The following is a 15000-nucleotide window of genomic DNA, read 5'->3' on the forward strand; positions in this document are numbered from 1 at the left end:
TTTACTGGCTTTCCACAGAGCACTTTAAATCAGATCACCACTGTTTCACAGAGAGTGGATAAAGGTAAACACATCACAGCAAGTGTGAGTGTAATATGTGCACGTATAAACGTTTGCTGGCTCACAGGTGATGTGTACGTCCATCAGATCCATCTTCATAAGTTTCTGTCTGTGAGGGTGAGGAGAACGTGGGCTTTTACGTATGTTAGAACATAGAAGTTCTTTTGGTCATTGTCAGGATAGCTGGTAACTTTACAGGAGAATTAAAAGCAAAAATATTCTTAACTTGTAACATTAGTGTTTATTGTGAAATAATAAGATGTGACAACACAATGTGAAAAAAAAAAAAAAAAAAAAAAAAAACAAAGGTAGTTTATACAGGTTTATATACATTTATAGACCACTATTATATATATATATATATATATATATATATATATATATATATATATATATATGCTTTTTGCTTTGTGTCAAAATTCCACAATGAATGGACTGATAGAAATTCTGCATAATGATTTGTAACAAAATCTTCTTACTACAAAATGTTCCTTAATCTGTAAAGGTGCTAGATTTTACTGTGGCAGTAAAGTGAAATAGGTTCCCGATTTCTTGCTGCCCTCCAGTTTTCACATGAATTTGTTCGATTCCATCAACAGCACCAGAGTTAATCTAATAAAGGACTGATTAGATAAACTAAGTATTGGAGTAGAACTACAAATATGACTGGGCTTCCTCGAGGAGAGCTTTGCAAATGTTAAACAAACACATTAACACACAAACTCACCCGAGTTTGGCGGGCTGAAGAGTCTCCACAGGGGGGTGCTGTTAGCACATTTTGGCTTTACTTTACATCAGTGACAATGTATCTTTGTTCTATTAGTGCTTTTCTGATCAAGTGAATGCTTAATGCTGAAATATCATTTTCATTTTTATGTAAAACATTCTTTTCAGTCTAAGGTAATGAATTATGGACAGTGATTTTGTTCCAAGTAATTCTGGGTGGTTTCTGTTGGCCATGAAGTTTTGACACTGTTCAAAGGGCAGCAGCTGTCTTCAAATTAGACGTACACAGTTTGTGACAGTCATGATATTGTGGTGTACACTGTAGTACCTACATTGCTATCCTGACAAAATCTAGTATTTCCAAAATGGGAATTTACAGAAGAAAGAAAAATGGTCTTAATTTTCAATGAAAGTTAAAGAAACCAGATTTTTTTTTCCTCCAAATGATTTTGGATCATTTTTGTTGGTTCGTTTAAATGTTATAACACACTGTAAATGGTAGCTGGCAAGAAAACCACAAAAGAAAATCTTGTCGGAATAAAATCTCAAAACTGGCAGCTTTACAGGAGAAGGAAAAAACCTACTTTACTTTCAGTGGAAGTCAATGGAACCAGACGTCTCTCTAATCACTTTGGGTCGTTTCTTTTAGTCCATTCATCATGACATTAACGTACAATGGAAAGAACAACAGGCATTTTAAAATTATACAAAAATGGAGATACAAGGTTTCTATGTGTATATATATACATTGATACTGTCAAAACAAAAACTTGTATATCTGTACACACAGTAACACACACACACACACACACACACACACACTGTCACACACACACACACACACACACACACACACACACACACACACACATTCTGCTTCTGTCTAACCCTAACCCTAACCCTAACCCTAACCCTAACCCTAACCCTATTTCGCTACTGTTGCAACAAAACCTTGTATCTCCAAAATGGTCACTTTTCAGGAGAAGGAAAAATATACATTACTTTCAGTGTAAGTCAATGGAACCAGAAGTTTTGCCAAGTCATTTTTGGCCATTTACCTATGCACACTTATGCACACACACATATATATATATATATATATATGGATATATGTGTGTGTGTGTGTGTGCATGTAGGCTTATGTGTGGTGTGTTCTTTATCTGTTCTGGAGTGTGTGTGTGTGTGTGTGTGTGTGTGTGTGTGTGCCTGTGCATGTAGGCTTATGTGTGGTGTGTTCTTTATCTGTTCTGGAGTGTGTGTGTGTGTGTGTGTGTGTGTGGGTGTGTGTGTGTGTGTGTGTGTGTGTGCCTGTGCATGTAGGCTTATGTGTGGTGTGTTCTTTATCTGTTCTGGAGTGTGTGTGTGTGTGTGTGTGTGTGTGTGTGTGCTCTCTGTAAATGATGAAGTTGACACACAGAGACAGCACTGTCTGGATTCATATTTTTACTGCCAATGAACAAAAATGGGGGGAAAATTTGCATCTAGAAATCCAGTTTGCGTTTAATGAGGCAGTCCGGTCACGATGCTGTCAGCCCGAACGAAAACTCACAGAATAAAAAAAATGTGGGCCAGTAGGACAATCAAATATGAAGCCAGCACGAATTAACATGGACTCGCAGTTCAGGTCGCTATTAATGCGTCTGGCTGCGGTTTTAGTTTTGGCAATAAAATGTGACAGACTTCTGTTCTTGAACACGAGGTGAAGCAGCTCGAGCGTTAAATGTGTCTAAATGTGGAGTGGGATTCAGTGGACTAAAACTGACTGGACTGTGACAGTGTGTGTGTGTGTGTGTGTGTGTGTGTGGGAGAAAGCACTTTATAGTTATTCTTATAATCATTTAAGCTTTCTTGTCACACATGAAATATTGATACGTACAACTACTTGCAATTTAGGACTAGGATCTGTGGAGATTTCTTAATGTGCTGGGTGGGAAGAATGTTCCAGACAGAGGTCATGGTCAGAGAAGGCAGGAGGGGGTGCTTTGGTGGGTCTGTATATGATGATTACTGGCCACATGGGGTTAGAAGAACAGTGGACGCAATCATGAATCATCTCGGAAGGAATATTTTGGAAATAAAACAAAATACAGTACACAGTAACCCCACTTTACTCCAAAGACAGTCGATCAGGTAAGGCATGGTTGGTATCTCAAGTCTTCTTTTTTAGTTCTGGATCTACAAGACGAATGTAGATGAAATGTAATGGAGGCGTATGTACACCAATAGCAGCCATCAGAGTCAGAGAAAATCAGGATTCTTCTTTTTATGGTATCTAGGCAGATACAGCCAAGTGAGCTCTGCCAATGATTAGGCCTTCAGGGGCAGAACCAAAGGCCTTACGGTCTAGATTAACTACCAACATAATTAAGAACTGACAGAGGAATCAACCAACCATGTTTGGATTTACAATAGGGGAGACTAATTTAATGAGAACAAATGGAGCAATAGGCCTTCTGGAAGTTAGATATGTAGTTGGATAAATAGGTCACCAACTGTGAATATGCCGTATGTTAACCAGGTTTCAGTCAATTGTTAGAAATGGAAATCAGTGGCTCTACCCAGTCCAATCACTGGACCATGCGATCACCTGAGGACAGAATATTTTATAAGCTGCATTTTTAAAGACAATGACCTCAGAATTATTGAACTTTCCATCAGGATCCACATTGTTTTCTTGGCCCTCCAATCAAAGATGTACCTGGGAGAACGGTAAAAGTGAGAACCCACCCCTGATAGTGTGCCATTTATTGTCAGTGTGCAAATTTAAAATGCTCTTTTACTACAAATGCTAGAACGGATTGTGTCAAAATGTCAAAGCAAACATCCATTTCAATGCATTGAGTCATCAAGGGTAAGACATAAAAGGTCCATACACTTTTTCATATCTGCATGCTTTGAGCGTGGGACAATTATGTTTACGTTTCTAAGTTTTCTGTCTTCTTTTTCCACATTTTTTATATCTCTTGTCTACGTCATCTTCACTGGCTGACATTTGTGTCTGTAGTGAGTGGAATTGTTGGAATAGGCAGAGTGATGACTGCTCAGTCAGCAGTAGGTAATAGCCTGATGTTATGATACTTCAAGACATAGCATGCTTGGAAATTGTATCTACCAATTTGGCCTATTAATTTCTTCACAGGTCTAGCCAATTTTTTGTTTTGCCTGCCTATGCCAGAGCTATAATGGCTGAAAATTTCATGTACACCAGTGTTCGCTTACAGCTAATATACGTACTATAGTATTAAGCCCATCAGGGCACAAGCAAAAATAAGTAGTACTGTATTGACATACTGTCGTTGCACATACTGGAGAAAAGTAAAAACAACAGTAGCAGCCACATTGACCAGTGAGATTTATCCATGCATTTGCCCATTATAGATGGCAGCGTGTCATACACCACCAGAGATCACATAATCACGTCTATTTGAGGTTACTTAACAACGTGAAGTGGATTTGAGAGAAGTGTGGCCAGTTGCCTAGAGGTAGGAGAGGTGAGACAACGACCAGCAGGGCATGGGTTCACATCCTAGGACTGTTGTACCTTTAAGCGAGGCGCCTAACCCGTCACCGCCTCAGGCAATGCATGGCTCCTCCCAGACTGGGTATAGTTAAGGCACAAAAATTCATTGCAGGATCATAAGTGCATAATGTTTAGTATTTTCCCCAAACCACTGAGTTTTCAGCAATGTCAGCCATTTACTTTTCCATTTCTTCCTGTTCTTCTGTCTTTGTCCATTCTCAGGCTTGTGTTTGGCAGGGAGATGAAGTCTCCTAGCAGTAAGGCGAAGCCCATGTCCCCCTCTGACTTCTTGGACAAGCTGATGGGAAAAACATCAGGCTATGACGCTCGCATCAGGCCCAATTTTAAAGGTACAGCAAGCACAGGCATTCACAAGCTTCAGCTCCCATCCCAGTTTCACTCCATCAGTTACCCAGAATGCACACTGTGTAATCAAGGATGAGTTTCTAAACTGAAACGTCAGTATAGAGATGTGTTTGTTGCAGAAGGTTTTAGCACAGTGCATCCAAACGGGATTACTCTTGCAGAAGAGAGCACTTCAGTTAAAAGTCTTGGTCTATTTTCAGGGGTTAATTTTCACGGCTGAACTTTCTCTTTGATGTTCTTCTCTTTCCTCATCTAGTTTTTTTTTTTCTTTTAAATCTTCCTTCCTCATCCCTTCATCCCCCCGCCTGTCCTGCACTGCTGTCTCCTGGTGATATTTTTGTCACTTTGGGACATGTTGAAATAGCGGCAGTGTGTAGAGGGAAACCTGCTGATTTCAGCCGTAAAACGCTTTCAGGCCGAAACTTCACTCAGTTTCGGACGGCAGGACTACAAAGACAATCGCTGATAGGCAGTGAAAGAGAGAGAGTGTGTGTGGGGTGTGTGAAAGGCAGAAAGAGAGAGGGAGAGAATGTGAGAATGTAAGGAAATGATTTGACATGTGCAGCAAAAATATTCTTTTCTAATCTGACAGACTCACCTGTGAAAAAGCTTGAGAAAATTCGAAAGGTCAGAAAGGCGAAGCAGAGAACTGTCTGAGCAGAGCGCTCTGGTCAGCGTGGGCTATTTCTGCTTCACAGAGACGGACGTCTGTGCCAAGTCATTTTTTTACTCCCCTATTTCAATTAATCCTGCCTTTTGCGTGAGGACTGGTTAGTAGTGTGCCACCTGCCATACTAGGACTAGGATTGGCTAATAGTTTCCAGCCTAGAATTGGCTACATTATTTCACCTCCTGCACTAGGACTAGCTCATGGCACCTTGTAGTATTGGCTTGTAGTTCCCCACATCATTTGCTAGGACTAGCTAGTATTATCCCAACTCCTGTGGTAGGTTTGACTATTGTCCCACCTCCTATGACAGGGCAGTAGTAGTCCAACTCCTGTGGTAGGACTGACTATTGTCCCACCTCCTATGACAGGGCAGTAGTAGTCCAACTCCTGTGGTAGAACTAGCTACTGATATCCCAACTCTGGTGGTAGACTTGACAAATATTATCCCACCTTGTGTGATGGGATTGCTAGGCAGTATCCCACATCCTATGGTAGAATTGGCTTGTACTTTCCCACTTCTTGCGCTAGGACTATCTCAACTCCTGTGACCAACATTATCCCACCTGCTGTGCTAGCATTGGCTAGTAGTAACCCTCCTCCTGGATTAACTAGTAGCATCCCACCTCCTGTGACAGAATCAACTAGTATCATCCCATCTCCTGTGCTTGGATTGGCTATTGTTATCCCACCACCTGCACTTGGATTGGCTTGTATTTTCCAATGTCATGCTAGGACAATATTTGGCTAGTACTTTGACTCCTGTGATAGGTTTAGCTAGTACCATCACATTTTCTGTGTTAGGACTTAGACTGACTAGTTGTATCTCAGATCAGAGGCTAGTACGAACCTGCCTCCTGTGCTAGGATTGGCTAGTAGTGTCTTCCCTTCTGCACTAGGATTGGCTGTTTGTATTCTGCCTCCTTTCCAGGGATTTTGTCCTACCTCTAGCACTATGACCAATATTGACAAGCTGCATCCTGCCTCATATCCCACTTCATGCACTGAGAATGGCTAGTGGTATCCTGTCTCCTGTGCTGGGACTTGGACTGGCTAGTTGTTTCCTGAATCATGTGCTGGAATTGGCTAGTGGTATCCCACCTGTAGTGCTAGGAATAGGACTGGCTAGTAGTATCTCACCTCCTGTGCAAGGATGGACTAGTAGTATTCTGTTTTAGGAGCTAAGACTAAGTTGTATTGCATCCCTCTGCACTAGGATTCACAGTATCCGTTAACCTGCATGAGAACTCCTAACTCTTATGCCATGGTTAGTAGTATCCTGCTTCCTGTGCTAGGATTTACTGCTCATACTTCTGCACTAGGATAGGACAGAATCCTGCCCCTTGCACTAGAATTGACTAGGACTGTCCCACCCCCTGTGCTAGATTGTATAGGCTGTATTCCACCTCATGTACTAGGATTGGGGCTGGCTAGTTGTATCCCACCTCCTAGGGTAGGACTGGTTAGTGGTATCTTACATCTTGCTAGGATTCACTTCTGGTATACCACCTTCTGTGCCTGATTGGCTAGTAGTGTCCTGATTCCTGCAGTAGGATTAACTAATGATGATGTCTGTGGACTAGAATTGCCTTGCCCTATCCCATATCCAGCTAGGGTTTGCTGATGGTATCCCACATACTGTGCTACGCTTAGGATTGGCTAGTCATACCCAAACTCCTATGCTTAGATTGGCTGGTATCCCAACTTCTATAGTAGGATAGGCTGGTCTCCTTTGTTAGGATTATGATTGCCTAGTAGTTTACAGCATCATTTGCTAGTATTGGCTAGCAGTGTCCCACCTTATGTGACAAAACTAGTTGTCAGTCCTAGTGCAGAAGGTAGGATACTAGTATTATGCCACTTCAAGCACTAGGATTAGCTTGTTGTATTGGATCCTGTCTCCTCTGCTAGGATTATAATTGCCTAGTAGTTTCCTAACTCATCAGCTCAGAGTAGGATTGCTTAGTAGTCCCACCTCTTGTGGAACGACTAGTTGTATCCCGTCTCCTGCACTGGAACTGGTGAGTATTATCCTCACCTCCTGCCCTAGGATTGGCTAGGACTGGGAACCAGTTACTGCCTCTTGCACTAGGACCAGAACAGGCTAATTGTTTCTCACCTCTTCTGACGCTAGGATTGGCTGGTAAATCCAAATGGAGACAGGACATGTTCTAGATACAGGCCTTTGTTTTAAAAATAAAAACATTACTGAAAAATTGATTTGCCGAGAGAGTGGGCCTCAGGAACTTGATTAAGGCATAGACTGAGATGCAGCTCTGGCAGCATGTCACTTTAACCGAATGTCGTGAGGCCCCGGCGCACTGTTCTGCACTGAAAAGTGCCACAGCAACTCGTCCGCGAGTCTTTGCACCGAGGGAATTTTCTCTGTCAGTGGGTCCATTTAGTTTGCTTTCCTGTCTGCTCAACTGCATGTTAACCCACAGACCTAAATCAGTCGCTCTCCCTCTGTCTGTCTCTCTCTCTTTCTCCTCTGTCTCTCTCTCTCTCTCTCTCTCTCTCTCTCTCTCTCTCTCTCTCTCTCTCTCTCCCTCTCTCTCTCTCTCTCTCCCTCTGTCTCTCTCTCTCTCTCTCTCTCTCTCTCTCTCTCTCCACTCTCTCTCTCCACTCTCTCTCTCTCTCTCTCTCTCTCCCTCTGTCTCTCTCTCTCTCTCTCTCTCTCTCTCTCTCTCTCTCTCTCTCTCTCTCTCTCTCTCTCTCTCTCTGTCTCTCTCTCTCTCTCTCTCTCTCTCTCTCTCTCTCTCCCTCTGTCTCTCTCTCTCTCTCTCTCTGTCTCTCTCTCTCTCTCTCTCTCTCTCTCTCCCTCTCTCTCTCTCTCCACTCTCTCTCTCTCTCTCTCTCTCTCTCTCTCCCTCTGTCTCTCTCTCTCTCTCTCTCTCTCTCTCTCTCTCTCTCTCTCTCTCTCTCTCTCTCTTTCTCCTCTGTTGCTACATTTACTCATTCGGACAGATTCAGCTTGATGTACTCACCACAAGTTCTCTCTCTGTTTTTTTGTAATGAATTTTGTTTTTGTTTTTTTGGCATGACTGCTTTACATATGAATGCAAAAATATGAGTGGTAATAATGAAACAAGCAGCCAACCAGATCTGTTCTTATTTCCCTCTTTACTTTTACTTTTAATGGCTAAAGTTATTTTTATCAGCAGGGCTTTAAATCTCCCTCTCCATTTCTTTCTTCTCCCATCTCTTTCTCTTTCTTTCTGTCTTCTCTCTGTATTTCCCTCTCTCTCTGCAGCTTTCTCCTCAACTCAGTTTTCTCTTCTCTTGCCCTTCCTCTCTCTCCCTCTCACTCTTCCTCTCTCTCTCCCCCTCACTCTCCCTCTCTCTCTCTCTCTCTCTCTCTCTCTCTCTCTCTCTCTCTCTCTCTCTCTCTCTCTCTCTCTCTCTCTCTCTCTCTCTCTTTCTTTCTGTGGGCGGTCCCTGAACTCATGTATATTTCATTTCTGTTCCACATCGCCAAAATAAGACTGTCAGAGCTTGCAAGGGAACGTCCCAACTGATCAGCTATAAATATCACTTTTAACAACGCTTAATCAATAAATGATCATTTCCGTGGAAATGACAATCAAATATTTACCACAAATCCTTAAGAATATCTGTGCGCTAACTGGACCGTCCTGGATATGTCAACACAGCCAGCAGCAGGCTGTTGGAGAGTGAGAGGTTGCCAGTTGGGCAATGAGCTCCTGTTGTGCTGTCACTTTTTTTGTTTTGGGTTGAAACTGTTGCGACAATCTGGCAACCTTCAAAATAATTCACCACATCAACAATAACTGTTGCAGTGAGCTACAAGTGGAGCGTTAGCTTGTCTCCCAGTCTCTCTGTTCTCTGTTATTACTTCGTTATCAGCTCTGCTTTATTATTTGTCTGATTTATTTATTTATTTTTTAAATTCGGCCGGTTTGTTTTCAGGCTGTGGCCAAATAAGGTATCACTTACAACAGATGTAAATGAGTTGCTGGTGGGCTGGTGCTTGATTCCACGGGCTGAGTCTGATTCATCACTTGGACTCAAATCTCGGCTCTTTTCCACGTTGTAGGGAAAGTTTCATGAGTCAGACGCAGGCAGAGAAAATCAAAGTATACATGTACTTTCTATGCACTGCTACTGCATCCTGTGTGCACCTGTTTTAAAAGGCTACATGGATTAAAGGGTAATTAAGACCTTTACTAACAGCTGTACTGCACTGCTCTGTAATGATAAATAATACCAGCCCAAACTATAAAAATATCATTTTTATAGTGATCAGTTGCGAAGGGTTATATGGAATATGGACCTGCTAAACAGCTAAGCGAGCTGTCGGGGTTTTAGGGAATGCTCTACTCTTCGGCGCCTCTGCTGCTCACTGTTCATCTATTTCTGGCACTATGTTAACTCTTCAGCGGGTTGAGTCAGTGGCTCATTCCGCTGAGGCTCATTTGATTTGATTTTTTATGCTTTATGCTGGTTTGATTCTGTCACACTTCATATTTTTTGGTAGCTAACTTTAGTTATATACACGCACAACAGCCCAGCCCACCTGATTTCCCTACTAGCCCCACCTCCAAACCCCGCACATCACTGCAGTGCCCACTTTAGTGTGTGCTCCTCCCATTTTCAAGGTGGGCTGAAAATAGTGAAGTTACTCTTTAACATAGGAGGGTGTGAATGGGTCACTCTGCACTGCCTGCGCTTTTCTGTTACTGTGAATTGTCAGAGAAAGAATCCATTTGCTTTGCTGTTGAGAGAAATGACTTTTGCCTGGTTTCTTCTGTTCAATTTGAGTTGAGTGGGACTCAATATGGCACAGATGGCACCAATCAGAGTCAGTAATATGTTACCCTCCTTCACATAATGTGACCGATCTAGCGCTGCTCTGAGTCCCTGAGAAAACTACCAGCAAGCCCATTAGTTATGCTTTCCTAAATTTGAGAGCAGTGCTTGTTGCTAAGGAGCAGTATACAAACCCTGTACCTGACATAAAGTCGAGACCCCCAAGGTAAAATATCACTCCAGTAAAAGTAGAAGTTCCTCCCTTTAGACTTCAATTTGAGTAAAAGTACTAAAGTATTTCCCTTCAAATGTACTTAAGTATAAAGTAAAAGTACTAAAAGAGTAATTCTGGCTCTGATGTCCTGTTATCATTTTTATAACCAGACTGGCTTCATGAACTCATTTCAGGTGAAAGTCCTCCAGCGTCTCTCTTGGTAAACCAGTCTTTTAATAGAACGTCATTAATTAGTGACGCTGACGTCTATTAAAATGATCAGAAGCACAAAACACTGAAGGTAAACAGTTTCCATCAGGGAGAACCGAGTGGCTCTGAAATCACTTTTTACACACAAGCAAAGTTTCAGTTTCAGATTTATTTACAACTTAGTTCCAAGTTTAAGTTGAATAAAAACTGGCTTTAAACTCAGGATCACAGATGAGCTCCTTTACTGTGTTGATCTGTAGGCGTCTGTTCATAAACATAAACCAGCCCAAACTCATTTACTATAAAATGAACTGGTGTTTGTAGAAATTCAGAAAAAAGCCGCGTCAGTCTCGACTGCATATGTGGACATATTTCTATATTGAGCTCTATTTACACAAAGTTAGGTTAGTTCATCATTTATGTTGAACAGACTCTCCCAAAGTTTTACGCTGCTGCGCTGACGTTGAACCGCGTGCTGCACTGGGTCGGTATGACCAACAGGTCAAAACCAGCTCTAAACAAAGTGACCGCTGGGCCCTGATTGGTGCTCTGGCTTTGCGCTTCTTTCGTTTTGACATGTTACGTTTTTATACACACAGAAACCAAAAGGAACCACAGATTTCTCAAAATGTAGGAGGAAAACGTCGGATATTAGACTCTGAAATGTAGTGGAGTGAAAGGAAAAAGTCCAGAACGGAGAAACTTCAGTACAGATACACCAAAAATACTAAAGTACAGAAACCAATTACATTTACTCAGTTACTCAGTTACTCAGTGCCTCAGTTACTCAGTTACTCAGTTACTGACCACCACTGCTGAGGAGTATTACATCATTGTTTGTGGCGTAGCTAGATGCTGTGTCCTACTTACTGCTTCCTGTAAGTAATGAACTTCATTCAAGAGAGCGCGATAGCTAGTGGTCCACCTGTGTGGGTGTGTTTTGTGTGTGTGTGTGTGTGTGTGGGTGGGTGTGTTTGTCTCTTTCAGGGCCTCCTGTCAACGTCACCTGCAACATCTTCATCAACAGCTTCGGCTCCGTCACAGAGACGACTATGGTAAAACCATAAAACCCAAACTTTAATCACAGTGTCACATGCAAAAGTTTAGAAACCCAGTCGATGTGAATGGGACATCATAACACACAATCCTTCTATACTGTGAAATGTGAGCAAAACATGCCATCAGCGAGAGTCCCTGAGCTAAATGATCACCAAGTGCTTAATACAGTACTGTGCGAAAGTCAGAGACCATCCTTCATTTATTTATTCATTTATCCAGTTAAAATGACCTTTTGGGTTATTAATTTTTTAAAAGGAGATATTTAGATATAACATGCTCCACTTCATCAGGAAGGAGAAAGTCAAAGTGAAAAAAAAAAAAAAACGGAAGTTCAAAAAATTGATTAAAAGCTACAGTGAAAAACAGAGACCACTCAGCGCTGTGGGTCTGAAAGGATGTGTAGCTGATCAAGAAGAACGAAGATTAAAAAGAAGATTAAAGGAGACGGACACATCAAACAAAGAAGCTGAACAGTGGACTGACCATCCCAGAGTCCAGACCTCAGCACCACTGAATGGGTTTGATTCAGAAAATCATCAACCAGCTTCTAAGACTGAACTTTGGAGGTGAGTCTGCAGGTTCTCAGAGGAGCTGAAAGTGAGGTAAAGAGTGGACACAATAAATACTGATATGTAACTTGTCTTGAATGACTTTTGCACAGTACTGTAAACAAAAAAATAAGCAAACACACAAATAAATAACGCCACTGTGTCCCTGTCTGTTTGCTTATCAGCAGTCCGGTGCTCTATTTCTAAAAAGCTTGCTTATTACTTACAATAAGCAGATTCTGAGGAAAGTGGAAAACAAAGTTTTTCTCTCTATTTTTATTTTACTTGTGAAGACATTTGGACCTTGCAATATTAAAAATACTCATGGACACGTGAAACACTCTTCATTCCAATTTTAGCTTATGTCTTGCCATCGCAGATGAACATGCCCACACTCCTATCCAGTGTACAGAGTACTGCCACAGGACCACCATGTGTCACTCTGCATTACACCAAATTGGTCCACCACTAAACCTCAGAGCGACCAGCAGACATGCTAAGAAACACAGAAAGACCCCACTATGAATAATGGACCATGTGGGACACACACACACTAACATGCTCACAAACGTCATATTACTGTCGCACGCTTCTCGACTTCAGCGCATGAAATAAACAGCAGGAGAGATATATAAGCAGAGTGGATCAGTCTCAGCAGACTGTGAGCAGCTCAATACTAACCAGAATAATTTATATCAATCTGGCAGAGCAAGAGCAAATCTTCTCGTGGTAAACACAATTATTTCTGGTTTTTTGCAATAAACGAAATGTACTACACTATATGGCCAAAACTATACAGTCGTCTGGCTTCACGCACATATGAACTAGAGTGACGTCCCCTTCTTAATCCATAGGCTTTAATATGATGTCTCACCCTTTGCAGCTATAACAGCTTCAGCTCTTCTGGGAAGGCTTTCCACAAGGGTTAGGAGTGTTTATGGGAATTTCTGACCGTTCTTCTAGAAGCACATTTGTGAGGTCAGACACTGATGTTGGACGAGAAGGCCTGGCTCACAGTCTCCGCTCTAATTCATCCCAAAGGTGTTCTATGGGGTTGAGGTCAGGACTCTGTGCAGGCCAGTCAAGTTCTTCCACACCAAACTGGCTCAATCCACATCTTTATGGACCTGCTTTGTGCACTGGTGTGCAGTCATGCTGGAACAGGAAGGGGCCGTCCCCAAACTGCTCCCACAAAGTTGGGAGCGTGAAATTGTCCAAAATCTCTTGGTGCTGAAGCTTTAAGAGTAGAAAGGAAAATCTGAGAAATTAAAAGGGAAAAGTGTTATTAATCTTAGGTCAACGGTGTAAATGTGCATACAGACGTCTGGAGCTGAACCTGATATTTTAAGCATCTTGTTTAGCCCTGCAACATCTGTGACACGCTTTCCCCTCCAAACGGAGAATAAAACTTATGGTATATTGTAGCGTCGACTCAGAAGAAGATGCGGAACACACAGTGGATGCTTTTTTATTTTGAACATGAGACAAAATGAGGCAAAATGCCTAACACAGTGAGGATTAATGTGACATCTGAGGAGGGTAGATACTTCCAGCAGCCTGTAATCCCCCTCCCCAGGTACAGTTACTCTAATGAACTACAAGCATAACCACCCAGTGACAAAAACAACAGCAAACTGGCTTTTTAAACTGGGACTATGGTTTGCTCTTTGCATGGCCACACCCCCAAAGTTTCTCATGGCCATGTGGATCCTGTGCTAGATGCCACAATATTATTTAGCCATAATTTGGTGTCTGAGGTTCCTTAGTTTTGCCCTGGCTAATGGAAGCTTATATCCCACCAGTTTAGCAAGTAAATAGGATAAGTGATCTAAATATCAACCCTCCGCACTTCCTCAGGATTACCGTTTGAACGTGTTTCTACGGCAGCAGTGGAATGACCCCCGGCTGGCCTATAAAGAGTATCCAGACGACTCTCTGGATCTGGACCCCTCGATGCTTGACTCCATCTGGAAGCCCGACCTGTTCTTTGCCAACGAGAAGGGTGCCAACTTCCATGAGGTCACCACTGACAACAAGCTGCTGAGAATCTTCCAGAATGGAAACGTGCTCTACAGCATCAGGTTAGAACCACCTCTTCGCCCCCTACTGGCCCCCAAGAGGATTACAGCTTTTCGCGTTGTACGGTATCAGAAACAATGATAGAACAACATTAAAATGACCAATTCTTTCATGAAACATTACTGAACAAAATTTAAACAGAGGTTAACTGGTTAATAATGTTTTTTTAATTACAATAAAATAAAATAACAGCTAATAATCTTCTTCTGATACTGTATAGTGTCTATAGTTCACTCTTAAAAGTGGTTCTTCAAAGGTCCTGTAATAAAGGCAGTGATCCTGTACAGAACCATAAAAACTCAAAGAACCATTTGTTGTGGGAGACTGTATATAGTGTTGGAGGTTCTATATAGAACCTTATTAACATGTTCCTCATCAGTCTGAAAATACATTTCACAAAGAGCATGCAAATGGTTCTTTGAGTGTTTATGATTCTATATAGAACCATTGTCTGAACCCTTAAAGAACCATCTTTTTAAGAGTCTCCTGAGCGGCACAATCGTCTAGCCCATGGGTTGCAATCCAAATGTTCAGAAGGGCCATTTTGTCCTTGCAACAAAAATCAATCCACTTTTGGAGCCACAACATTTTATGTCCATTTTACCATCTTGCCTGAAGGAAGGTCTCAGTACGTGCTGATGTGCTCGTAAAGGCTACAATATATAAACGGAAACACAGACTTACTTTGCTCTGCTTTACTCTTTAGCTCAGCTATAGCCGCTTTTCTCGCATCTCCAACGGGAAACTTTCCACAAAAGTAGAAAAGTTTCTTGTAAAACGT

At 41.9% G+C, this 15000-nt stretch overlaps 1 protein-coding gene across 1 annotated transcript in view; it reads left to right on the top strand.

The window, feature by feature from the left end:
* Positions 1-15000, top strand: part of glra4b (glycine receptor, alpha 4b) — a 41309-nt gene that overhangs the window by 220 nt on the left and 26089 nt on the right. Inside the window, exons 2-4 of the mRNA XM_017721897.2 lie at positions 4529-4656; positions 11521-11588; positions 13998-14221. Coding sequence (XP_017577386.1) covers positions 4529-4656; positions 11521-11588; positions 13998-14221 — 420 coding nt within the window. The remainder of the gene's footprint in view (positions 1-4528; positions 4657-11520; positions 11589-13997; positions 14222-15000) is intronic.

This window comes from Pygocentrus nattereri, chromosome 23 (genome assembly GCF_015220715.1).
Source record: "Pygocentrus nattereri isolate fPygNat1 chromosome 23, fPygNat1.pri, whole genome shotgun sequence".
Classification (NCBI taxonomy): domain Eukaryota; kingdom Metazoa; phylum Chordata; class Actinopteri; order Characiformes; family Serrasalmidae; genus Pygocentrus; species Pygocentrus nattereri.